Here is a 23,712-nt window from a genome sequence, read left to right as displayed (position 1 = left end):
AGGATACTACCGGACCGCACACTATTGAAGATGACGTCATCCTGTGGGTGTGTCTTGGTTCTACTGACGCAATTCATGTCACCGATCCTTCTGTTGGTAGTTGGCGGGATTGCAATTGGCATCAAGTGTTGGTGTCATTTCTTGATGCTACTGTTATCATACAAGGCAATGTTCGACTAGTTTCCAATAATATGCTAAGACATACTTCATAACGCCGGTGCACATGGCCAGCAGCTATGGGATAAAGTCACCCGAAAATGTAAAGTTTTGCGCAGTCACTTCGCTCAAGCGCTGTTCCTTGGACACTTTCAAACACTATTTCTTCGCCGCGGCCTGAGCGAGGTCGGCGAGAGCCTCGCGGCGCTTGAACTTGGCGTCCTGGATCACACCTTAAAACTTGTATTAGCATGGGACGCAAATGGCTCAATGGGAGATTACATACTGGCATCAGCATCGCTGCTAAAGTTGCCTGACCATGTGACAAATGTCTGTCCCTGGTGCTTGCCTGATGTAACGGGGTATGCGCGGATGGTAGAGACGACTGAAGAGTACGAAAGCTCAGGCTTGGAAGTAATAACCGAGTATGTGATGTAGTGGTCGATGGACTAAAAAGAAAAGCAAACTTGGATTAGCGATTCGAAGAGAGAAAAATTCAGTAGAAAAAAAGAAATGAAGAAAGTACTCACAGAGTGCTCCTCCTGCTTCACCTCCTGCTCGGTGCCGTCCTTGAATGTCCACTTGACAATGTCGGTCTCGCTGGATGCGTCCTTGACAAACTCGCTTTTCTCGAGCGTAGTCCAGAACTTGCTGAAGTCCTGGAGCTTGATCAGGTGCCAGACATCGCTGAAGGGGGCCTCGATGACGGCGGACTCGTTGACAGAGGTGGAAGTGGGGATGGTCGAGGACATTGTGACTTGGGGAGTGTCTTCGCAAAATGGATAGTGTAGAAATCGGGGGTTTGGCGAGAGAGGAGAGTCTGGGGAATTTTTTCGAGTGGAGATGGAGAGTGGGTGGTGGTTTCAGCAGTCGCGAGAGCAGTTTGGTGGGGCGCCATGCTTTGCTGCACGGTTATAGCGTCATAGGTACACGGCGCGTGTGTGTGCGCGTGTGGCAGCTACCCCTCCCCCGCGCCGTCCCTGCTTGTGCTTGGACGGCTTGTGCCCCGAACCCTCCAGCCTTATGCATGGCGATATCATCGAATGATCGTGATCGCACTTGATCCGAGTGCCCGCCTCGACCTCCGCACACTTACTCCTGGTGCACGGGCTCGCGTCCGCTCGTCCTCGCTTCATCTCAGGAACACATCATCAGATCCCAACACAAACAAACCTCAAGCTCATGTTTGACAACTCTAAAACACCAATGACGACATCACGAGATATCTACACCTCGTCGTCAAGACGTAACCTAGCCCGTCTCGCTGCGCACCATGCATTCCCCTACTATGCTGTCTCTTTTCTTTCCGCCTCATTCTTCGTTATCCTAATCTCCATCACCCACCAGGTATGGTTTGCAACACGGGCAATAGAAACACCCGACACGACTGATATGCGACGTGCACACCCTCACGGTAGACTGTCAGCCAATCATGTCTTCTTCGCCACAGCCACCGCCACATCGGGCGAATCTAACCTCCGATGCATCGACCACCTGGACGCGCAACGTCCTACTGCCTGCCCATATTCTGGCCAGACAGCGCCCTAGAACCACGGCAAAGAAAGCTTACCGTCGATGATCCTTCTGGTCATTTCTGCACGCTTCTCAGAATCCGAAAGCACGACGTGCAATTGGCTCCTCGACTATGCTGGCGCATTCTGCGACTGACAGGGTGGTGTGGCGAGTAGGGCAAAGAGCATGCACGTACGTACGCTTGCACGTGCAAGTTGGTGCCTGGAGATATTCAATGTCTATAAGATGCTTGAAAAGGTAGGCAGTAGGATTCCGCAACTCACACACAATCATCCATCCATTCACCAAACAATTTTCAATTCATCAATATGCCTTCAGTCGCATACATAAACCAGTCTGCTCCTTTCTGGGACTTTATTGCGAACCTCGAGCAGCAAGCTCCTTTCGGCCAAAATCGCAATGACGATGGTGCTCAAAACGAACATGAACATAGAGAACATCAAGGACCCCAAGATCCCTTTGCTCCATGGAATTGGGGCCACCCATTTTTCGGTGGAGGCAGGGGTATGCCTCATCGTGGAGGCCCCCAGGCACACCACGAAAATCATCAGGAAGAGCCTGTAGGCGAGAAACAAGGCGAGATGAATGACGCAAACGACAATGGGGAGGGCCCATCTGGCACCTCTGGCTCTGACAACGAGACTCGTGCTGAAGAGGATTCTCATACCCGGGCCCGTCACGGTCGCTGTGGTGGAGGGCCTCGCGGTCGCGGTCGCTGCGGCCGTGGTGGTGGTCGGGGTGGCTTTGGATCTCACCACGGTCCTGGACCACATCACGGACCCAGTTCTCACCATGGCGGTCGCCGCGGAGGCTGGGGCCCATGGGCGCACGGCGCTCCTTTTGGAAGAATGGGTGGCGGCCCCTTTGGTTTTGGCGGCGGCAACTCTTTCGATCCCTCCGCCTTTGTAACCCAGCTCTTCAACCAGTTCAACGACCAGCATCCCTCCAACGCGAGGGACAACACCAGGTCCTCTGAGACCGAAGACCACACCCCCGAAGCCGACATTTTCGACACCGAGTCTGCCTATGTAATTCATGTTTCCCTCCCCGGCGCTAGGAAAGAAGACGTCGGTGTGAACTGGGATGCCGAGAAAAGCGAGCTCAGCGTTGCTGGTGTCATTTACCGTCCTGGAGACGAGGAATTTCTAAGGACACTTGCCATGGACGAGAGGAAGGCGGGGCCCTTTGAGAGAAAGATTCGTCTGGGCACGAGGGCAAACCCCGCGAGCATTGACGCTGATGGTATTACTGCCAAGTTGGAGGATGGTGTGTTGAGGGTCCATGTGCCCAAGCTGGATTCGGGATATGTTGAGATCCGCAAGGTCGATATTGAGTAGCGGTTTCAAGCGTGATGGGATGGAGATGGGGTATTGTGGTAATTTTTTTTTCAGATTCGATATGGGGAATCATGTGGTAATTGCAAGCAAAGTATCTGATGTTGGTTCCATTGTACTATATATCATGTTGTGAATGTCTCTGAATGAATACTGGAGCCTGATGGCTTCATCCGAACCATGATTGTCTCAGCTAAAGTAGTCGAAGACGAATTATCGACTCGGACGATATGCAAGACGGGTCCCTAGTGAAAATGCAAAGCGTAACTCGATATAAGATAACCCCAGAGTTAACATCTTCTCCCTTATGACCTCTACGCTTAGCCACTTTACAACTACACTGGATTAGTTACCTGTCGGCCACGGCTTTAAATTTAAGGACTACTGGCAGGTTGATGCGCGATATACGTAAGCTGTCTCGCCTGACTGCCCAGTCCTCGGTGTCTATCTACTGTGTTTAGTCCAAATCTGTATACGAGGTAGCTTGTATCGCTAAAGTAGATATAGTACCTTATGCATAACAATCTTGCAAGATTTTTGTATACGCTTCAGCTTTCTTACGATGGAATAGTAGGACTTTTAGAGGTGTCTCCATCGAGGTGGATAGATGATAGGACTGCGTTATCTACTTATGTAGTAAAGAGAATAATGCTAAATATACTCTACATCTGCTGTATAATCACCTCAGGGCTTTATTGTTCAAGGTAATTAATCTTTTTCAACCTATTATGTATAGGGAGTTGTTTCTATCTCTAGTAACCTGTAGCTGTAACCTGTCAGGCTAGAGGTCACCCTATGCACTAGCACAGTAATTTCATCTTCACTCTAGATCTACTAATAGAAGCAAACAAAAGCTGATATTAAATTGAAGTGAAGTGAGCGATGCATCCCCTTCTTTACATTCACCAACTACGTCATGGCCCCTCAGTCACTGGCTGGTGAACGGGGCACTCCGCTCGCCCACACCAACTAATTTAAATACATACTCCCCTCTTTAAAACCGCAGTGGGATCAACTACAGCCTCAGACTCAACTACAACGATCCACTCAATGCGGCCCTTTGCTACAGTTGAAACCGTCCCAGAAGAAGACGCCATGAAGGACGGCGGTCCCCCTAACAGCAACAACACAACCACTGCGTTTGCATCCATGCCACCCGAGTCCACTATCCGTTCAAACGACAACACCAGCAGCAGCACGACCCCTCCCCCCGTCTCCCACAACGTCCCCGAAAAGCCGCAGTCCGTCTCGCCCAACGCTCCAGCAAACCCCAAAAGCATCTCTACCCACGCGTCTCCCACGCTGCGCACGCCCCAGAACCCGTATCTGTCCGGTCCCTCGCCCGACCTCATCTCCTCCATCTTCCCCAACGAGCTCCCGCGCCGACCCGCGCCGAAACGCGCGCCGTTCAAACGACTCCTTCGCATGCCCGTACGTGTTACGCCGGTGCGCCGCCACGACAAGCACGAGGCGGGCACTGCACAGACGGAATTCCAGATGCTGGATATTGACTTGGGGGAGCAGCGTCAGCGCGATCATCAGGAGCAGGAGCAGGAGCAGCAGTCTTCTGACACGTCTGCGCAGCAAGAGCGAATCCGGCGCATCAAGTTCTGGGCGCTGATTCTCGGTGGAACACTGCTTTGCGTCATGATTGGTATGCTGGTGTACTTGATTGTTAGTATCAGGGAGGTTGTGGCGGAGGACCGTGGGGGACGTTAGGGCTGTCGAGACAGGAAGAAACAGAGTAGTAGAAATGGGACAAAAAACATGGCTGGTTATGTAATTGGATGGTTGGATGGATTAGATGTCTGGGAAATGGGGGGAGGGAAGTTCAACGATGTCGGTTTATGGCTTTTGGGGGGTAAACGGCTGTCTGAGGACTAAGTCGTGTCAGTATGCACCACTGAGTGTAGTCTCCCCTCTCCCCTCCCCCTCTTCCATTTTTTCTTGGCTTCAGTTCGATGATTGCGATTTTAGTACGGGATTTGCAGGGAGAATACAGCAGCATGGAAATGAGAATAGGGAATGAACGAGGTACGAAAAGCGGTTCGGTAGGCCGACCGTAGTCCAGTCAAATGAATTATGCATGATTTCCATGCAAAATTGAAGCACGCATATATGTATGCAATGTACAGATTTTGCACCTGGGCAGCCAAACCTATTTGTTTAACCGATTAAAATTAAATAATAGCATAGCATACACGACTCTATCTCCTCCGCTGAGGCCCAGACAAAATGCAGCCATCCGCACACGCCGGATCCGTACTATTATACGCAATCTCGCCGACACTCGCGCCAGGCTCGACACTAGGGTCCCTGGGAATAGAAAACATGCGGCCGTCCTCGGGCGAGACGAGCGTCTCGAGGATATCGCCAAAGGGATTGCGCACGTGGGCAATGGGCTGGCCCTTTGACACGGGCTGGTCGACGGCAACCAGCATCTCGACGAAGCCGCCGTGCTGCGTGTACGTGTCGTGGAACGTGGTGATCATGTATGTGTTGCTGAGGTCGGGCTCGACGGTCGCGTTGCTGGGCGTCATGGCCAGATCGATCATGACGCGATCCACGTAGGCGACTACGCGGTCGATAAGACTTGTGTTCCATACGCGGGCTTCGCCCATTTCGACGGTGAGAGACGGGATGCCGTAGTCGACGAAAGTCGTTTCAATGGAGCCCGGCTCGCCGACATCGATTTTCAGCGTGTCGGGTTGCAGCAGCTTGGCGAGGCGCTCGACATAGGGAAGGCGGAAGTCGGCGTAGCACCAGAGTGATGTCTCTGCACCTGTGCTGGGGGTGTCTGACAAAGATATTAGTAAAAAAATTTCCCTTTTTTTTGTTCTCTTCATATTAATCAGTATGAGAAAACGCACGAAGGTCAATTCCAACATCGACATTAGACGTGTTGCCCCAGATCTGGTTCCAGATGTTGTATGCCAGGATATCCGGGCCACTACCGCCTGCCATGGGCGAAGTTCCAGGAAAGATGCGGTTGACATTGATGAGTGATCCGCTTCCAGCAGCCGTGTAGTAGTTGCGCTGGCTCATGTAGATTCCCATTGGGTTGATTGTAGGAATACCAATAACTAAATTAATCAGCTCGAGTCTCAAGAATTCACTATCAGAGTCTCATACCAGTGCCATTGAGCGTCGCCACCTGATCCTGGAGCTTGTCAAAGATGCGCTGGACCGCGCGAACCGGGTTCAGCTCATCACCGTGGATCGAAGCCGACACCGACAGCTTCTTGCCCGTGTGCACGCTCTCTGCGGTTCCGCGGGCCACCATGACGGGAATGTAGACGGGGTGTCCGCCATTGAGGTCGCCCGCGCGCATGTAGTACTTTGTGACAGACTGCGGGGGCAGGTCGGCGAGGTTGAGGCCCTGGATCACAGGGACGCCGTTCACGACATCGCCGGTGAAGTTGAGGGCATAAGCATGGCCGGCCAGTACCGCCGTGGTCGCAATCGCCGAGAGAAGCTGCATGGTGGCGTCGTGGAGCTGGATGAAGCTGCAATTGCCATGGCCGCGCCGACCACTCTCCCATTTATACCTCTGCCATTCCGATAAGAGATTGATCCATCACGCTCAACCCAACATTACTCTTTGTCGCAAACAGGAAGGTCGGCCTGGCTTTTCTCCACGCCGGTGACGGTGCCCAGGCGGACTGGCATGCCAATGCTTGGCGTGATGAGGATGACACGAGCCCGGGTCATACAGCGCAGGTACCGAAGCTTGAGGGAGACTCGAAAGCGAGTAGGAAGCAGCATGTGTAAGTAGCAGCATGAATCCACTAACAATGCACTCTACAGGTCGAGCTAGGATCGACGGATATGCACTGGCGGTTCTGATTTGGTAGACTACAAAGTCGTGCGAGTCATGCCCAGATAAGACGCGGCTAGGGTGGGCCTTGCCCTTGCATCCATCTCACCTCAACCCGGACTCTACCACTCCTTCGACTACCCAACATTCTGCCCAGGGCGCACATTATTCTACGTTTGCTCAGAGGATCAGCGAACTCTTCTCGTGCATCTATGTCTATCTTGCCCGAGATTCACCCACTACTTATCGTTACGCAAGAGCGATTATGCCGAAGAGAGGAGAGTCCAACAGTTGGGGAACATTGCAAGCATCGTGCCCAGCTTCCCCTCTGCATCACTTGCGAAATAACGTTTTCATATTAAACAAGGTTTTATTCTGCAGTTAATCCATTACGCTCAAGCACTTTTAGCCCAAGTTCCTTCAGCTTCGACGGCAGATGAAATGGATTGCAACTGCCCATGCTCCTTTTTATACTGCGCGTCATACCCTCATGCATTCATATTCTCATAAAAAAAAAGGTAGCCTTAAGCCTGAGCAGGCTCTCTCTCCTCAGCCGGCGGACCGCCAACAGTACCCCTCTGACCCGTAGGCACGTCGCCCAGGTTCCTCTGAGCAGCATGTCGAGGGTCATCCTTCAGCGTCTCGATGGCGCCACCGGCCTGCTGGTCCTTGACCCCAGACGCCAACCCAGCAAGGCCCTGTCCAACCCTTGAACCGTCGTGGAGTTCCTGAGAAGTCTGGCCTTGGCCTGGATGACCGAGACCGGTGTGAACGTCGGCAGAGGTAGCCCCTTGCAGAGTGTCAGAGGCCTGGTGGTACATCTTTTGGTTGTTGATGTCGGGGTTTGGCGTAAACGTCTTGTCTGCAGGTGCCGAGCCGGGAGGAAGGGTTTGAGCATGGAATTCAGGGACTGCATCATTGCCGACGAGCTTGCCGGGTTGGTGCTGAATGGTGTTAGTTGGGATTGACTAAAAGCAACATGTGTAGGACTCGACATGACACTATTCCGTCGATACATCGTGGGGGATCATATTGATCCAACATGTCATTACAACGGAATAAAGAAATGGGCTTGACTTACACCGCCAGTCATGAGAGGTTCGCTGGGAGCAACATGTCCGGCGAACTCGCGCCCGTCACTGACTGCATCTGGGTTCTTGTTCTGGCTCATATTCGCGGTATAGATTTGGCCGTTGGGTATTTGGAGTTTGCAAACAAAAGTTCAATGTATCCGTCGAAAGATCAAAGTATTGAAAGATGCCAAAAACTTGGAATGTGTACAGCAAACTATTTATGATGTGACATTCCTTCAGTGTATGTAGAAGCGTCACCATTTTGACATCAAACCGACGTCATGTCAGGCCCACAAATGGATCGGGCGCGCGAGGCGTAGGACCTTCGGCCTCTGCCATACTGAGCGGGTAACTGACGTCGGTTTGTGAGCTGGTCTGGTCGATTGGGCGGTGTTGTGGATGTTGATCGGCGATGCTGGAGAGCGGAAGGGGTGGGTGTGAAGGAGGCTCGTGCGATATTCGGAATGGGGTTCCGAGTAGATTCCGATACTACCTATCTCATTTGCAGTCCCATCCAAAGCCTTTCATGCATCTTTAAGAAACTAGGTACTGGAATATCTCTTCGATTTTTTCTAGCATCTCACATACCTGTGAGGAGTCTGCAATAGCAATAATACACACGAACCGTTACACCACCACGAGTAAGTACCGGCTGTTTAGACATTACATCCAACCACCTACACCAAACCCAATACATCTCCTCACACAACCCCATTACCATCTCGCTCCCATCCCTCCGAAAAATCCACTCCTCAAACCCCCTAATTCAATGCCCAGGAAGCTGCCCCCGCACAGCACCAGCCACGTACGTCGCCGTATGCGAGTCTGTAAAAAACCCCTCTGGATTCTCCACGATCCTCGCAACATGGAACCCATCAGCCTGGTCTTTGCCCGTAGTCGGGTTCGTAACATTGACAAAGAAGGGGCCCTTCAAGCAACCGAATGAGGTGCGGCGCTCGTCGGGGCCGGTGGGATTGGGGAAAGCCTGGGTAGGTTTCTGTTAGTCAAAATCTATTACATTGCATATACCCATGACTAAATTGAGGGATGGAGAGAGTGGTATTGCGTACCAGACGAGGCGGTCCAGGCTTGCCCTTTACACCCTCATGGATGTGTGTCGCGGTTATTGCTGGGCTCTGGTATGCGCCCGTTACGCCGCTGAGCGTAATATTGTAGCAGATGGTGTTTTCCGCAATGTTGATGCCGTATTTGAATAAGCCACGCGCACCGGGCTGGCCGGGCGCGGGTGAGCCGCTGTTAGCTATGACTTGGTCGGGAGTGGCTTTGATGACGTATTCAGCGTCAAAGGAGAAGAGCTTCTCCTTCTTCCACCAGTTGTTGTCGTGCGAGTCCCACAGATCATCCCATTCCTTCTTGCAGTCGGCTTGGTAGTCAGGCGTGGGTGTTGGGGCGGCAAAGGCCAGAGGGGAAGCTAGGAGAGCGAGTAGTGGTAGAGTGGTAGAGCGCATTATGGATGTGTATTGGGTATTAAGGTAGCAACTATGTGCAATGTACAATGGAGATGAGAAGACTGTAACTGTTGATCAACATCAGCTCGTTCTTCCACAGGTCTTTATACAAAACCCGGCTCTCCGCTTCATTTTCGAAATGACATCGAGCCCTTGATGCAAGAACTAATGACATAACAACTCTGCAGATCTGTATTCAATCAGTCATAAAGTTCGGAGATACAGGCTGATAGTCTTGCAAGACTTTCTGGGCTCAAGCAGCCAAGTCCCCAACACAGACTTGAGAGGTCTTGGGGTGCTCTTCCACTGAAGAAAGAGCGCAAGGTGACTCCTTGTAAGACACTGGCTTCGGGGACCTGACTGAAGGATCAGCAACTTTAAGCATGTCTGACCAATCAACAGCATCCCGTGAAAAGGCCGCTCGGTGTCTTGGTAACAGTAGCTTCCATGTTTATCCAGCTAGCTTGCCCTTTTCGGCACCACAACCTCTTCCAAGATATCGCCTAGCCGTCTTGTTACGGAAACATGAAGTTCCGTAGTTTCTTGCTCTCCAAATGGCTTTAGCTTCAATATTGTTTGCCATTCTGGGCAATGATTGCTCTACCGCACGGCTGTGCATGGCATATAGAGAAAGCGAAGCCAAGGCGCTACTGCGTCTCCTGCGATCTGAGATCGCTTCTGTTCTTCCGTAGCCGTGGAAAGATGTGGTCGCAGCGGAGAGTTCAAACAAGTCTTCACACAGCTTGTAACTGTGAAACATAAAAATTAGATGGAATTTCAGACATTCAGGCTCGTTCCAGTGCGACCAGAAGAGTAACAGTGCGTTTTGTGAGTAAGATGAATGACGTCATCAATCATTGCCGCCAAGAAGGCGCCAGGTACCGGTCTCTGCTCCGCTGTTTTGATGTGCTCGCACTGCGTACGCTAATCCACTGACAGCCGGCACTCGGAACAGGCCCCCAATAAAGTTCAGAGAAACTCACCTTGAAAGCGGCACTATTTCGAAGGACTGCAGCACGGAGTGAAGCGCCTAGCGGTGCGACATGGCCCAGGCATGTCCAAGCCATGGCCAGCCCCAGATGCACTTGGCATGATGACTTGTCTGAATGCTGCAATCCTACCGCTTGCCGAAGACACATGAGTAACTTGGCGGCCAAAGAGAGAAAAGTAATGCTTCATTCGCTGCCTCTATGCATGCTGTCTCACAGTCCACATGAAGACACATGGCCTGACACTCCGTGGATGCTGCCCCGAAACGCTTAGTACCCGAAGCCCATCTCTTCAGGTCACAAGGTGAGATTGCCGAGGTCTTGGAGCAGTGTTAGTATACAAGCGAAAAGTTCAAAGTACTCAGAAGCATGCACTTACTTGTAGAAACCTCTTCCATCATCCTATCCGAATGCCGTATGATGCCTGTGAAGCGTCCCGTGCCACCAGGCAGGAGTCCATCAAACTCGACAGCGTACGCCTCTTCGCTATCCTCCCAACCAGTCCGCAAGTTCCAGCCAGCGTCGAGCGCGGCGAGCTCTGAGGGATCGACTTCTTGTATAATTTCACCAAGCCAAGGCCACTTGGCACTCATCATTGCAGGTGATAGAGCGACCATGCGCCTGGTGAACCACGGGTGGCGATGGCCAACTTCAACAGCGTTGTGGTCTGCTGATCCATGAGTGAATTTACCGTAACCGCATGAGATGAACTCGATTTGCCGAAGATAGGTCCTGCGCGCACGGTTGGCTTTTGAGAAAATAGACCCAAAGTCGGAGAGATTGATGCCTGGTGAGATCTGGTCGATGATTTCCATCCAAGATCCTGGGCGCGGCTTTGACGTGAGCGTATACCGAACATTTGCAATGGCTGGGTTGTGCACATGCCCAGCGTTTATGAGCTGTTGTGCTATGGTATTGTTCTGACCCGCTGTAATCTGGTTTTGCAAATGGTGTACCTGCGCAGCAATGTGAGTGGTCATTGGAACGTTTGGGTGAGGCTGCAATGCCTGATGCTGTAGGTGTGGCATGAGTATGTGTAGCGGAACAGGAACATGTTGTCCGTTTGGGTTGAGCATCAGCTGCTGCACCGCCAATTGCAGGGTGGCAATATGATTTTGCTGAAGCCCGCCAGGATTCGTCTGGAGTTGCTGAAGTTGAAAATGGAGCGCATTCAGATACATCTGTAGAAGCTGTTGGTGGGGCGGTACAAATTGGGCAAAGTGACCACCGACGAGCCCCCCTGGCGCGGCTATTCCCACTTGAGCAGGGGCATGCTGAGGTGCTGCTGCTGGCACATGTACAAAGTTTACTGGGACGTGCGGGGCGTTGTGATGTGGCATGACCATGAGTGAAACTGAATCGAGCACCAACTCCTTCAAGGGATACAGATCATGTATCTGAACAAACTGTAGCAGCGCCTGTGGGGTGATCCAGCAATTCTTCAACCTCAACGTCTCGACACTGAACAGCGGAATGAGCCATGACCTCATGCGAGCTGCATCGACCCTAAAGAGGGCTGCCGGAGTCAAGGAGAAGCGACGATCCATGAGCTCCTCCAAATTGATGAAAGGGGCAGGGCATATGTGTTTGTTTCTGGCATGCAGTCCCTCGGCATGCTCACCACCAGTAGTCCAGCCGAGAGTCAATCTTCGAATGTTTGGGCGGGGAGCGATCTGTTTACGAAGCAAGGTATAAAAGGCAATGGCACTCTCAACAGGGTTGACTGGGGCAGTCGCAACGAAGCCGGCCTCGTCTTTGTGAACGGTTCGCCATCCTGGTATCACCATGAGAGTGACGTCCCAAAGACTGGGCAATGCATCCCAAAAATCCGTACGATTCAGCATAGGCAAGTAACGATCGGAGAGTCCTGAGATGTTCAAGCTATGTACCGCGTAGAATGTGGGCCGGTTATCGATGATGGAGAGCATGTATGAAGACATGAAAGCGCGTTGGGCCCACTCCGTCTCCAAAAGCCATTCTTGTTGAGCTTTAGTAAGGTTGGCGGGTATGACTGGATTCACAAGCTGTCCCGCATCAGGTGGCGGGGTGGTCGATGTGAACAAAACACCGGTGCCCAGGGATGACGGTGCTGATATGAAGCGCTCCAAGATGTACGGGTCTTCAAGAGACGTGGGTACGGCAATATCAGCTACATCGTGAGGAGTTGCCTCGTGTATCAGTTGAGGATCTAAGTAGGGCATTTCAGGCTCTACGTCGACCAGCATGTCTGCTTCTTTCAGTTCGGACAGAGTGCAGTGCCCATTTATTTTATAGAGCATCGCATGTCTTATGTCACTGTCGGCTTTCTGGTGGTATGATTGAATGTGTCTCCAAAGCTCTTGCTGAGCTTGCGCTCTACGATCGGGAGTTGCTTTGGTTGTGCCAAAAACGCTCAAAGGCTTACACAAGATGCGTGCTCGTATAGATTTGTCAGGCCCATTGAGCCAGCCCAGTCCGCTGTCGACGGAGAGGGCAAGTTCTTTCACTTTGGTGAGCTCGGAGAATGCAGTCTTCATCCGCGGCGTTTCGTCGGCGGTTGTTTCCAGGCCAGCGACAGCGTCGAATCGGCGATACTCTTCAAAGGGCCAATCGTATCTACCCCAGAAGCTTGTTTTGTTCTCAGTCAGCACTTTGACAGGCGGCGCCGCGAGCGAGTCTTCGCTGACTTCAAAGCTCATTCCATACTTCCGGATGTGTCTCCCAAAGCCACGGAAAACGTCGAGACCATGACCGTTGTACACTTCGTCGCCGTTGGCATTTTTCCAGGAATAATTGGGTTGCCCAATCCTCGCTGGCTTCTTGCCTTTCAAGTCTGGCTCTACTTCCTTCCCTATCATTCCGTAGATTTCGGTGTTGAACGGGACGACGACTGTTTGGAATATGACTTGCGAGACGTTGCGGTTGAGCTCGCGACTGACAAGACGCAGTGCTTTGATATCGTCACGATTGAGGTATTCTGCAATCAACTCTACCAGCTCCACGGGCAGCTTCCACTCTGAACGGCCAACTGGGGCGTTTGCAGAGAGATGGCCCGTCTCTGGCTGCGGGCTGCGGGCTGGCGGGGTGCTCTCACTAGCCCTGGCCGACTGACGCTTACTATCAGATGCATTCCGTTTGCTCGGGTCTAGAAGATAGTACTTGGCGGGTAGCTTGTCTGAACTGCGGCAGTGCGGCCAGATATCATTCGCTTGTGGATCTGGACTTTCGCTGTTGTGTACCATGACAGCTACTGCGCCATAGTTGTGTAGAGTTTGTGCGATGTCCTTGTCGTCAGCATTCTCAGATTTCTGGCGCGAACGCTTAGAGGGGCCGACGCCGGCGTGGTGAGAGGGATCTAATATGCGCTGAAGCGTTGTGTCATCTACCGGATCACGCCTCCTGCGCCGTGCATGCTGTGAAGTACTTGACGCTTGCTCTGGCCCGTTACGAGTGTCAGAGGACGACCGTGACCGACGTCGTCGGGCAGTGCCGTGGGGCGGATTGGATTGCATGGTCCAATCAAGATCGTACTCAAATGGGTCGGCGAGGATGTCGTCCTGGTCTGCTGGCCGCGACAAGGTATTGCTGGGGCGTCGGGGCGAGACAGGCGCTTCGTCTCTGTTTTGTCGGCCTTGGCTGCTTGAGAGTGTAGCGTGGGGGCGATGTCCTGCGGGCAAGGCTTCTGCCGGGGTTGCTTGGGGGTCAGCTCTTGGAGGAGCAAAGTAAGTGTGAGTATAGTGGCTGGGGCTGTGGGCCGGTGGGGCCGTTGTCAGCGGGCTTAAAGGTGAAGTTGAAGGTGAAGCTGAAGGGCTGGTGGGATTAGCGAAGAGAGATGCAGGCTGTTTGCGTAAGCGTGTGCCTGGGAGAGCGGCTGGCGCGTGAAGCTCAAGGTACCTGGCGGGTGCTGCTTGATGAGGCTTCTGTGTTTGCTTGGTCCCTGGGTGTGCTCTCCTGTGGCGCGGGCAATCTTGGCCACACGCCATTCAGCGCGGGGGCATTGCCTAGGGGGCTGTTGTTATTCGCCATGGTGTTGCAGGGCCACTGAGTCGCCGCTCGGCTGTGGATGCTGGTCCTCTGATGTAGTTGTCCTGGGTAAGCACAGCAGCACAGCGGTACGGTGGAGACACGGCGTCACGCCCATTGGGCAGGATCGCGCAGGACACGAGAACGAGGGAGACTTGTCCAGAATACGGCGGGAGGGTACCTTGGATGCTCAGGGCACCAGCATCACACGGCGGGGATGCGTATGGATGCGTATGGATGCGAGTGTGTGAGTGAGTGAGTGAGTGAGTGAGTGTGTGTGTGTGTCGCAGCATCAGCCGATGAGCCGAATCAGGCATTGGGACTGGGGACAAGACTGGAGCCGCACACGCAGGCGCGCCCCACCCCGCCGACCTTCTTACCAGCCACGCGCCATGCCGTTGACTTATCTATGTACAGGCTGCATTGCTCGCATATTACTGACCTACTCTGCGTCTCTCGTCGTGGTTATTGGCTGCAGTTCGCCCATGTTCCTGGCAGGCAGTCCGATGCATGCCCCAAACGCCATGGTGATCCTCCTGCTCCCGCTGCTGCTGCTGCTGCAACCCGTTCCGCCGCCTGTACTTTGCCGAGCACCACCAGCCCATGCATCAGGCGGCCTGCTATTTATCTTAGTCCAGCCCGCCGTCTGTTCCTTCGCTGCTTCACCAAAACCAATCCCAACAGAATCCCCGTCCCTGCTCAAGACACGCTCGCTCCCTTCAGTGGCATCATAGGTCACGTGCTGAGCGCCGAAGTCCGTCCTCCGCCAGGCAACACCCCAGACCCCCAGATGACATGGCATCTTCCGCCGCATCGTCCCCTTTCTTGTCGCTACCACGCGAATTGCGCGACGAGATTCTGGGCCATCTCGCTCTCCCACCGTACGTCTACACGTCTAGTACCAAAAAGGAAACACAGCATTTATACCAATCGCGCCGAGCCACCGGGGACACATACGTCGACACACGCATTAGCCTGCCTTCACGCCCCCCTGCAAACATCCTCGCGACCTGTCGCCAGCTCAGACAAGAGTGTCTGGAACACCACGCTCGCCTTCTCCACTCTGCCGTGTCTGTGCCATCGCCAAATTCCACGGAAAAGCCCTTGAGTAATGTCCTGGCAGAGAGGCTCGGTACCGAGTTTGCTGAAGAAGCAGAGCGAGCCTGCGATGATGGCACCCCGCGTATCACTCTGGAAATCCAGCGACCTCTGCGTGGCGTCCATGGATACTACGTTCCAGTGCGCGATGAACTGTCCCCCCGTTTCCTTGCCCTGCTGCCACTCATGGAGAAGGCGAGGAAGCTGAGGCTCACTCTTTGGCCGGGTTTTGACTGGTGGAATGGCGGTCCTCAAGTCTTCATTGACAAGCGGGGAAATGCTCGCGTTAACCCGGGCGAGGCAGCAAAGCCAAATGCTGCCTCGGTAGCCATCAACAAGATCCTGCACTACTTCCCTCATGTCCAAGAGTTAAGCGTAGATGTTCTAATGCAGGCATCCGAAGGGGGAAGATGGGATCTGCCAGATCGGAAATGGGAAAACGTCCAACCATGGCTCGATGCATCGATTGTGCCTAGTGTAGGGCCAAACATGGAGACCATTGTGCGCAAGCTCACGGGCTTTTGGGACGTGTCCAGACCTGAGCCGTTCTATATCCAGCATGAGGTCCGACAGTCGGAAAGGGAGTGGAAGATTGACAGGAAGGGCGACATGGCCACAGTAAGCTCCTCAGCCTCCGCTCCAAACAAGTGGTGCACTTGCTCACTATCTATGCCTGCAGCCCACAATGAAGTCCTTCTGCGATACCGGCAACGCAGAAGACATGGAGTTTCTACGCTCCCTGGCCATCGAGGAATCCTTCATCCGCAAAGACTAAACGCCACCTGATCGGAGCCACGTGCAAGCATCGTGCATAAGCATTGGTGTATCTATGGTTGTACATGCCTAGTGTTGATGCGTTTAATTTGGCCCTCAATCAATTACCGGCGAATTGTTTCAACAGTGGGGAAGAAACTAGCGCATATTTCGACCAGCGGCTCGCAACGCCACGTTTCAGAGCATCGGCTTTGCATCCGAGGCTGCAAGCTAGGCAAACAGGGCTGCGGGCATGGGGATTAATAACGGGTGATCATTTAATCATGTTCTTCCGGCGGGTTGTTGCATTGCCGGTGCACTTCGCAAATCCACCAATGTCCATACCAAGCGCCCAGCCCAAGCCGGATGATCGACATGCTTGTTCATTTGATTCTGGGGCATCCCTTGCAAAGAGATTGCTTGTTTTGGAATGGTTCTCTCGTGACATGTACACTTGCGCATACTATTGGTGTTGGTCTACTGTCCAGGATAGAAATGTTCCATCACTGGTGCGTTAACTGACACAGAGGCGCCTGTTGAATGTTTCTGCCATCGGCCCGATACTTGGTTTTAGCAGCTTATTTCTGAAGCCTTCACCCTAACATCTTTCTTTTCTTGTTCGTTATCTATATATAATACGAAACAATGCTTATGGTATAGTGGGAGTATAACTACTATATATCCAAAAAAATATAGCAAGGTAATCATCAGTATGAGAAGACTGGTAGGTCTAAATGATAAAATGTGTAGTAGTATTACCGGTAGTACTAACTCTCTCATCTGCATAAACTTTTCACAGCCGCCTCCATACGCTTTCGTGATTACTGTGATTACAGCACTCTAGACTATCAGTTGCTAGAAATCTGTCTCCCGAGTCGTGCATAAAACTGCCTTTTCCCGCCTTTTTAGCGGTTCAGCACCGTAGCTTATCACAAATTCGAGATAGCGTTTCGACCGCAATTCCTAGCTACGTATTCCAGTAACGACAGAGCAGAATATTATCCCAACTCTATTACCAACAAGAATCACCCTGCTAGCTAGCTGGACATTGCATAATGGTAAAAATAAAATAGTAGTGCTAAATTGGTGGATTATTAGAACGCCGATACCTAGGTACGTGAACTGACTAGTATAGTTTGGTAATTACGGTGGTTAGAGCGATTTAGGCTCGTTTGCCGTCTTGGAACATCCGCATTCCAGGATGTCCCGCCCGCAGGGCAAGGCTGTCCCGGCCCTCATTTCTTTGGCGTGCGGGTATTCCTGTGACAATATACTTAAGGCCCAGCCCTGAACGTGGAATTCACGCATCTGTTTTTCAACATCACTCCCTCTCTTTTACAAACACACTTTTCTCGCCAGACCTTCTCTTCATCATGAAGCTCTCTACATTCATTGCTGCTAGCTCAGCATCCCTCGCCCTGGCGGTGCCTGCTGCCCCTTTGGAGAAGCGTGCTGACTTTTGCGATCAATGGGGCTCGCAAGTCAACGGTCCTTACACAACCTACAACAACCTGTGGGGCAAGGGCTCTGCCACAAGCGGTTCTCAATGCACTGGCGTTGACAGCTACAGTGGCACACCTCATGGTCGTGGGCTGGCGGGTACGTACTACCTCTTGGATCCCGCTCTGATTCCATAGTTCTAATCATATCCATAGCCACGGACAAGTCAAGTCCTATGCCAATGTCGTGACTAACGTTGCCAAGAAGCAACTGTCCTCGATCAACTCGCTGCCTTCGGTCTGGAAGTGGTCCTACACGGGTAGCAACATCATTGCGGACGTGGCCTACGACCTCTTCACTTCCAGCTCCCCCAGTGGAAAGGAAGAAAACGAGATCATGATCTGGCTCGCTGCCCTTGGCGGCGCCGGCCCCATCTCATCCACCGGCAGCCCCATTGCCACCGTCACCTTGGCTGGCAACTCCTGGAAGCTGTACAAGGGACCCAACGGCCAGATGACCGTATACAGCTTCGTTGCGCAGAACCAGGTCCAGAACTTCAACGGAGACCTCATGGAGTTTGTCCGCTACCTCACCTCCAAGCAGGGTCTGGCCAGCAGCCAGTACCTGATTAGCGCTGGTGCTGGTACTGAGCCCTTCTCGGGCAGCAATGCAAAGCTTACAGTCAGCGAGTACAGCCTGTCTGAGAAATAGGCCTCTCCATCGATTTTGGATGCGATGTATCCGTGCCTTGTATATATCCTAAACTTCTTGTAAATACTAAATTGAAAGTCGAGCATCTCGCCCTTTTCACCTCGAGTCTTCTGCATCTTATACCCGTGCTAGTCCTAGAAGTACTCGCTGAAATGCTGCGTATCCAGGCTCTTGATGCTTTGCTCTTGTTGGTCACAGATTCGGGCTCTTTGAATTTGTAGATCCATCCTTGGTGCGTTGCGGATGCGCGATTGCGGAGGCGAGCGGATGACTGCTTGGTGACGGAACCGGCGCTATGTAATACTTGAACAGCACCACCTTCCCTAATCATCGTAACGCGAAAAGCTCTACAACGGTCGAATCTCTCGACATGCAGCTATGCATCATCCCAGTCCATGGTCTTCTACGCCAATACAGGTTAATGGACAGTGTACTGACAAGCTTCGGCTGCCGAGGACGTTCGCCCGCTCCACGTCTTTGCAGCCAATAGCAGCGACCCGCCCACGCACATGTCTTCGACCTTGCAGCGCCAATCTGCGGACGTCCTGTAGTCCGTTTCCGCCATCGAATGAACGTTGACATATTGTTTTTGATGACGATCTACTCACAGCTGTCCCCTTCACCTTTCCTACATCGCCATGTTTCCCGCGCTGCCATGACGCCGGCCGTCCCGCGTCAGCGCTGCAACATGACAGGAACATCGATTTTGATTGGGATGTCGGCTCTCTTCAATGCATGTTCCTGCAGCTCCCATGCAGTCGAATAGAAAAAACATGCATGGATGCAGCTCCCCAATGGCCCGGGACCGTGGAGGCAGCTCAACATCTTGAAAGCTACAAAAGGCCCTGTCCGGAAGGGCTGACGCCGCAAGTTTGAGCGGTACTCTTCTTCCATCGCCAGAGAGCCATCGCCAATATGAAGCTTCAACTCCTCTCGTTGCTCCAATTGGCTTCTTGTGCCAGGGCGAGTGTCAGCTGGTCCCAGAATCTCAATTATCGTTCGCCTTCGCAACACCACCCTTCTCTTGGAATCGCGATCCACAAGGTTGTCAAGAGAAATGATCCAGCGAGCGCATATGCAGCTTCCAGTTTGAACTTCACTCACGGTGTTGCATCAGGAGACCCATACCCAAACAGCGTCATCCTCTGGACACGCGTTGCGCCTCAAAGCGATAATTCACAATCCAACGTCACAGTTTCTGGATACGCACCTCTTTTCGACCATGATAACGAAAAGTACGTCCACGTGTCCAAGGCGCCAATTTGCGTGGAGTACAACGTATACGAGCACAAGGACAGCTCATCGGCGGTCGACTCCGGCAAGGTGTATACCAGCTCCGATGTCGACTTTACCGTCAAGGTTGAGGCGAAGAACTTGAAGCCCTTCACCACATACTACTACCAGTTCAACGTATGTGGATCAGACAACAAGAGTCCTGTTGGCCGCACCAAGACGACTCCAAATGCCGACGATGACATCACCAATGTCAGCCTTGCAGTGTATAGCTGCTCGAACTATCCTTTTGGCTTTTTTAATGCGTACGGTAACCCTGTCCGCAAGGTGTGTTATATCAGATTCGTGTTGAAGCTGCTCTTAGCTAACTATATACAGGACTCGGTAGACTACGTCATCCACCTGGGAGATTACATCTACGAGTACAAAAATGGTGATTATGGCTGGGGTAATAGCATTGGCCGCATTCCGCAACCAGACCGCGAGATTTTTACCCTGTATGATTACCGCAGGAGACTTGCGACATACCGTACCGACTTGGATCTTGTCGCCAGTCACCAGCAGTTCCCCTGGATCCCAGTGTGGGACGACCACGAAGTCGGTGACAACACTGTATGTCCTGGTATTATATCTTATACTAAAGAATTTTACTAACAATTGCAGTACCGCGATGGTATGTCAAAGCTCAACAACACTGAAGAATCCTTCCTGCACGATGGAGGCATTTCAGCCGACCAGCGCAAGATGAACGCGGTTCGAGCGTACTTTGAATGGATGCCTATCCGTCAAGTCGACATGGACGACAACCTCCGCATCTGGCGTTCCTTCTCAATTGGCAAGCTCGTCGACCTCATGATGCTGGACACGCGTAACTACGACCGCTCCATCACCGATCTCTACTGGAACACGGACTACATCCACGCCATTTCCAACGACGCCGGCCGATCTCTCATGGGCTCCAACTAAGAAAACTGGTTCTACCGCAGCCTCTCCAAGTCCGCCGAGCGCGGCGCAACCTGGCGCGTTGTAGGCTCGCAAATCGTCTTTTCGCACTTGAACCAGTCCGCTGCATACGGCACCAAGAACCCGCTCAACTACGATGCGTGGGACGGCTACATGGCCAACAAGAACCGCACGCTGCACCACCTCTACACCAACAACATCAACAACAACATCTTCCTCGCGGGCGATAGTCACGCCTCATGGGTCAGCGACCTCGTCTGGCTCGACGAAAAGCCCTACGATCCCGCCACAGGCGCAGGCAGCATCGGCGTCGAATTCGCCGGCTCAGCAGTAACCTCGCCGTGTCCCTACGGCGCAAACATCTCGCTCGCAACCGCAAACAACTACTCGTCCATTATCCAGGCCGCCAACCAAGAACTCCAATGGCAAGACTTGTACTACCGCGGCTACTTTGAACTGCACTTCTCCCCCGAGGAGCTCACGGCAAATTTCTTCGGCTTGCCCACAGTCGTCTCGCGCAACGCCTGGGAAATCCCTATTGCCAATTTTACAGTTAGGGCTGGCGAAAATAGGTTGCAGCGCCCTGTGGCGGGCGGTGTCGTTGAGAGTGGGAGTTTGAAGGGGGGGAAAGTCGTGCAGAATAATGTTACGCTTGATACGGACACTGGGACGTGGTTTGTGAGTCATGCTGACTTGGAGGTGTTGTAATGGATACGTGAGATGTGAATTGTTTTTATTTTTGGAGTGGCGAGGAGAGCAGAAATGCAGAATCTAGATCAAGTACACCGGGAATATATTCTCTTCAGTGATGGATGATTCATCGCGGGCATCTGTATGACGATCAATTCGACGTCTATAACAATGCTGGCAAAAAAAGGGGGGGAGGGGCATGTGCATGGTTATCGAGGTTGATGCTTTCGCGGTAAGATGGAAAAAAAGGGATAGGAAATGGATATAGGAGAAGAAAATTTACATTCATCTACAGCGCAATTCTATACCCTCATATATACCAAGAAGCCAGCACCAAATGAGAGATGCACGTCCAACGGCCCACGCATTACTCATACCCAGCTGGCTCGGGCTTCTCGGGAAACGCAGGCTGACCCAATCGACTGGTACACGCCGCGTGCCAGTTCTTGGGGGTAAACTTGTCCACGATGCTCTTGAACGCTTCCAAGGTGCAGAAACTCGTGTCGCCATCCAGATGCTTGCCGTCGGGCTTGCAGCCAGGAATCTGCATCACCTTGTCGTTGTACCTTAAGCGCACGTAGTAGTCGTTTAATTGGTCGCGCTGGGCCGGTGAGAGCTCAGTCATGGGCTTGCGGGATATGCCCTCGGGCGCGAGACCAGCGGCCGAAGTAGTCTTTGTGCTGCCGAAGAGCGAGGACCACCAGCTTTGGCTCTTGGACTGGGGGTCCTGCACTGCCAGGGAAGGGGATGGGGGAACTCTGCTGCGGTTCCTTTTTCTGAACATCTCGACGGCAACATGCGAGGTGAAAGGGGGCCAGTCTTCGCCTTCAAAGGCACCGAGCGAGGTCAGCAGACCGGCTAAAGTTGTGTCGTGGCAGCCTGAGAGTGCGAAGCGGATGTTGGTTTCGCCGCCGCGGCCTTTGCCTAGATTTCCATCTACGCCTCCTACTTCGACTATGCCCGAGTTGCCGTTGCGCTCGACGCTGCCTACCATTCGGGACGTGATGTCGCCTAGCAGGCCACCGATGCCGAGCATGCGGTACTCGGCCGACTCGCTGTAGCCCTTGTACCACTCTTCTACGGCAATCTTGTCGATGATGGCGCGGGCTTTGGGGTCGTAGAATTCCTTGGGGAGCTTGGTCTCAGGCCCATGAGCATCAGTGGCATTCAAGGTGTCCATGATACCTGAGAGTCGTGGGTGAGAGTCTACAGCAACCTTCTGGCCATCGGGCATCCATTTCGAGAGCACCTTGGAGAGGTAACGCATGTCGTCGGTATCATTCCATCTATCAGCTGCGCGTTGGGCGAATGCACGACTGAGTTGAGCAAAACGCCTGCAGCTGGCATCGTTGGGGAAAAGTGTCTCATCCGCAGGTGTTCTAGTAATGATAGTTGGAGGTGGAAAGTCAGATGTTCTTGCGGAGGGTGGGTAAAAGCCCCAGAATGCCTGCTGTACAGATTCCAGAGCACGCGGGATAGGTGTTGCGCGCAAGTAGATCATGTCGCTGTCAGAGATGAGCTGCGGCATGAACTTGAGCTGGTTGACATAGAGATGGCGAAGACGCTCGCCCAGAGCTAGCGTCGTCTCCCGGCCTTTATCGGTAAGTTCACCTGGTTGACATACGGCATCGAACTCGCCCTTGGGACCGGAGGCGATGACTAGATCCATTAGTAATTAAGGGTTGAACGTTAGAGATTGAGTACCTGGCCCATCGTCCATGCCAAATGTCTCCAGTCGCCTTCGGTATTTGAGTTGGTCCCATTTCGAAAAGTCCTTGGTGTTTAGGATTACGCTTGTGAGTTGGCGAGCAGAGTTGCAGTACGGCCAATCTGTGAAAGCGTCAGAATAAACTTGGCTAGGAGCTGGGAAGGTATCTCCTACATGGCGGAAGACCGGTCTGGCGGTATCATTAGCACTTGTATTATATGCTGAACTAAAGGCTTGTCTACATTTTGAAAGCGGGGTGACACAGGGCTTCTTTCGCCTACAACCGTCAGCATTGGCGCGCATAGGCTTTGTACCATGGTAGAGAAACGGACCATGCCGCAATAGCTATATTTGTAGTTAGTGAGATATAGAAAAAGAAAACACAGTATGCAACTCACAATCTGTACGAGCTGTAACTCGAGCTCCTTTGGATACAGCTTCTCCAGCTCGTCCTGGGAGTAGGGTTGGCGCGGGATTAATGTAGTCATGGTTTTTGTAACCAGAAAATTAGGAAAATTCAATTAAGGAAGAATCAAAGTCAGAAATGAGCATCGCAAAGCACAATCAGGTTGAGTCGTGTCGAAGACTATGGAACTTGCGAGTCACGTGCGGCGTGCAGACGTCATCGTGTCTCATTGGTCGGCGGTATTCCGCTCAGAGTCGCGGTGCAGCGCGCGCAACTTTGCCCATTTTGAATATTCATGGAGCTGCAATAGCGAGCCGCCCCAATTGGCCTTCCTGGT

General features: G+C 52.5%; 11 protein-coding genes across 11 annotated transcripts; 5 read left to right on the top strand and 6 right to left on the bottom strand.

Annotated features, from left to right (window-relative positions):
* Positions 1–39: 39 nt before the first annotated feature.
* On the bottom strand, positions 40–981 carry SETTUDRAFT_163920 (uncharacterized protein). Its single transcript, XM_008029493.1, has 3 exons — positions 687–981; positions 443–605; positions 40–389 (listed from the first exon to the last, which is right to left on the bottom strand). The coding sequence occupies exons 1-3, from the start codon at positions 906–908 to the stop codon at positions 316–318; spliced, it is 459 nt and encodes a 152-aa protein (XP_008027684.1). The 5' UTR covers positions 909–981; the 3' UTR covers positions 40–315.
* Positions 982–1,997: 1,016 nt separating this feature from the next.
* On the top strand, positions 1,998–3,026 carry SETTUDRAFT_20753 (uncharacterized protein; the record flags this gene model as incomplete). Its single annotated transcript, XM_008028734.1, has 1 exon — positions 1,998–3,026. One exon carries the CDS (start codon positions 1,998–2,000, stop codon positions 3,024–3,026), a length of 1,029 nt encoding a protein of 342 aa, XP_008026925.1.
* A 1,047-nt stretch (positions 3,027–4,073) lies between these two features.
* Positions 4,074–4,742, top strand: SETTUDRAFT_20752 (uncharacterized protein; the record flags this gene model as incomplete). Its single annotated transcript, XM_008028733.1, has 1 exon — positions 4,074–4,742. The coding sequence occupies one exon, from the start codon at positions 4,074–4,076 to the stop codon at positions 4,740–4,742; it is 669 nt and encodes a 222-aa protein (XP_008026924.1).
* Positions 4,743–5,197: 455 nt separating this feature from the next.
* On the bottom strand, positions 5,198–6,510 carry SETTUDRAFT_163919 (uncharacterized protein). Its single transcript, XM_008029492.1, has 3 exons — positions 6,156–6,510; positions 5,894–6,106; positions 5,198–5,820 (listed from the first exon to the last, which is right to left on the bottom strand). Exons 1-3 carry the CDS (start codon positions 6,502–6,504, stop codon positions 5,231–5,233), a joined length of 1,152 nt encoding a protein of 383 aa, XP_008027683.1. The 5' UTR covers positions 6,505–6,510; the 3' UTR covers positions 5,198–5,230.
* Positions 6,511–7,190: 680 nt separating this feature from the next.
* On the bottom strand, positions 7,191–8,293 carry SETTUDRAFT_163918 (uncharacterized protein). Its single transcript, XM_008029491.1, has 2 exons — positions 7,922–8,293; positions 7,191–7,784 (listed from the first exon to the last, which is right to left on the bottom strand). The coding sequence occupies exons 1-2, from the start codon at positions 8,009–8,011 to the stop codon at positions 7,365–7,367; spliced, it is 510 nt and encodes a 169-aa protein (XP_008027682.1). The 5' UTR covers positions 8,012–8,293; the 3' UTR covers positions 7,191–7,364.
* Positions 8,294–8,485: 192 nt separating this feature from the next.
* On the bottom strand, positions 8,486–9,382 carry SETTUDRAFT_137729 (uncharacterized protein; the record flags this gene model as incomplete). The annotated part of the gene is made up of 2 exons (XM_008029490.1): positions 8,486–8,898; positions 8,984–9,382. 2 exons carry the CDS (start codon positions 9,380–9,382, stop codon positions 8,680–8,682), a joined length of 618 nt encoding a protein of 205 aa, XP_008027681.1. The 3' UTR covers positions 8,486–8,679.
* A 1,132-nt stretch (positions 9,383–10,514) lies between these two features.
* On the bottom strand, positions 10,515–13,862 carry SETTUDRAFT_137726 (uncharacterized protein; the record flags this gene model as incomplete). The annotated part of the gene is made up of 2 exons (XM_008029489.1): positions 10,515–10,691; positions 10,751–13,862. 2 exons carry the CDS (start codon positions 13,860–13,862, stop codon positions 10,669–10,671), a joined length of 3,135 nt encoding a protein of 1,044 aa, XP_008027680.1. The 3' UTR covers positions 10,515–10,668.
* Positions 13,863–15,168: 1,306 nt separating this feature from the next.
* Positions 15,169–16,629, top strand: SETTUDRAFT_137723 (uncharacterized protein; the record flags this gene model as incomplete). Its single annotated transcript, XM_008029488.1, has 3 exons — positions 15,169–15,330; positions 15,514–16,089; positions 16,151–16,629. The coding sequence occupies 3 exons, from the start codon at positions 15,169–15,171 to the stop codon at positions 16,244–16,246; spliced, it is 834 nt and encodes a 277-aa protein (XP_008027679.1). The 3' UTR covers positions 16,247–16,629.
* A 968-nt stretch (positions 16,630–17,597) lies between these two features.
* On the top strand, positions 17,598–18,375 carry SETTUDRAFT_20746 (glycoside hydrolase family 12 protein; the record flags this gene model as incomplete). The annotated part of the gene is made up of 2 exons (XM_008028732.1): positions 17,598–17,827; positions 17,880–18,375. 2 exons carry the CDS (start codon positions 17,598–17,600, stop codon positions 18,373–18,375), a joined length of 726 nt encoding a protein of 241 aa, XP_008026923.1.
* Positions 18,376–19,290: 915 nt separating this feature from the next.
* On the top strand, positions 19,291–21,279 carry SETTUDRAFT_179739 (uncharacterized protein; the record flags this gene model as incomplete). The annotated part of the gene is made up of 4 exons (XM_008029487.1): positions 19,291–19,935; positions 19,987–20,220; positions 20,272–20,476; positions 20,639–21,279. The coding sequence occupies 4 exons, from the start codon at positions 19,291–19,293 to the stop codon at positions 21,277–21,279; spliced, it is 1,725 nt and encodes a 574-aa protein (XP_008027678.1).
* Positions 21,280–21,582: 303 nt separating this feature from the next.
* SETTUDRAFT_137720 (uncharacterized protein) lies at positions 21,583–23,477 on the bottom strand. Its single transcript, XM_008029486.1, has 6 exons — positions 23,368–23,477; positions 23,302–23,314; positions 23,212–23,246; positions 23,144–23,159; positions 22,966–23,091; positions 21,583–22,920 (listed from the first exon to the last, which is right to left on the bottom strand). Exons 1-6 carry the CDS (start codon positions 23,455–23,457, stop codon positions 21,629–21,631), a joined length of 1,572 nt encoding a protein of 523 aa, XP_008027677.1. The 5' UTR covers positions 23,458–23,477; the 3' UTR covers positions 21,583–21,628.
* Between the last annotated feature and the right edge of the window lie 235 nt (positions 23,478–23,712).

Source organism: Exserohilum turcica (genome assembly GCF_000359705.1).
Source record: "Exserohilum turcica Et28A unplaced genomic scaffold SETTUscaffold_3, whole genome shotgun sequence".
Taxonomy (NCBI): domain Eukaryota; kingdom Fungi; phylum Ascomycota; class Dothideomycetes; order Pleosporales; family Pleosporaceae; genus Exserohilum; species Exserohilum turcicum.
The sequence above is the reverse complement of the archived record's forward strand: the minus strand, read 5'-3'. Positions and strand labels throughout refer to the sequence as shown.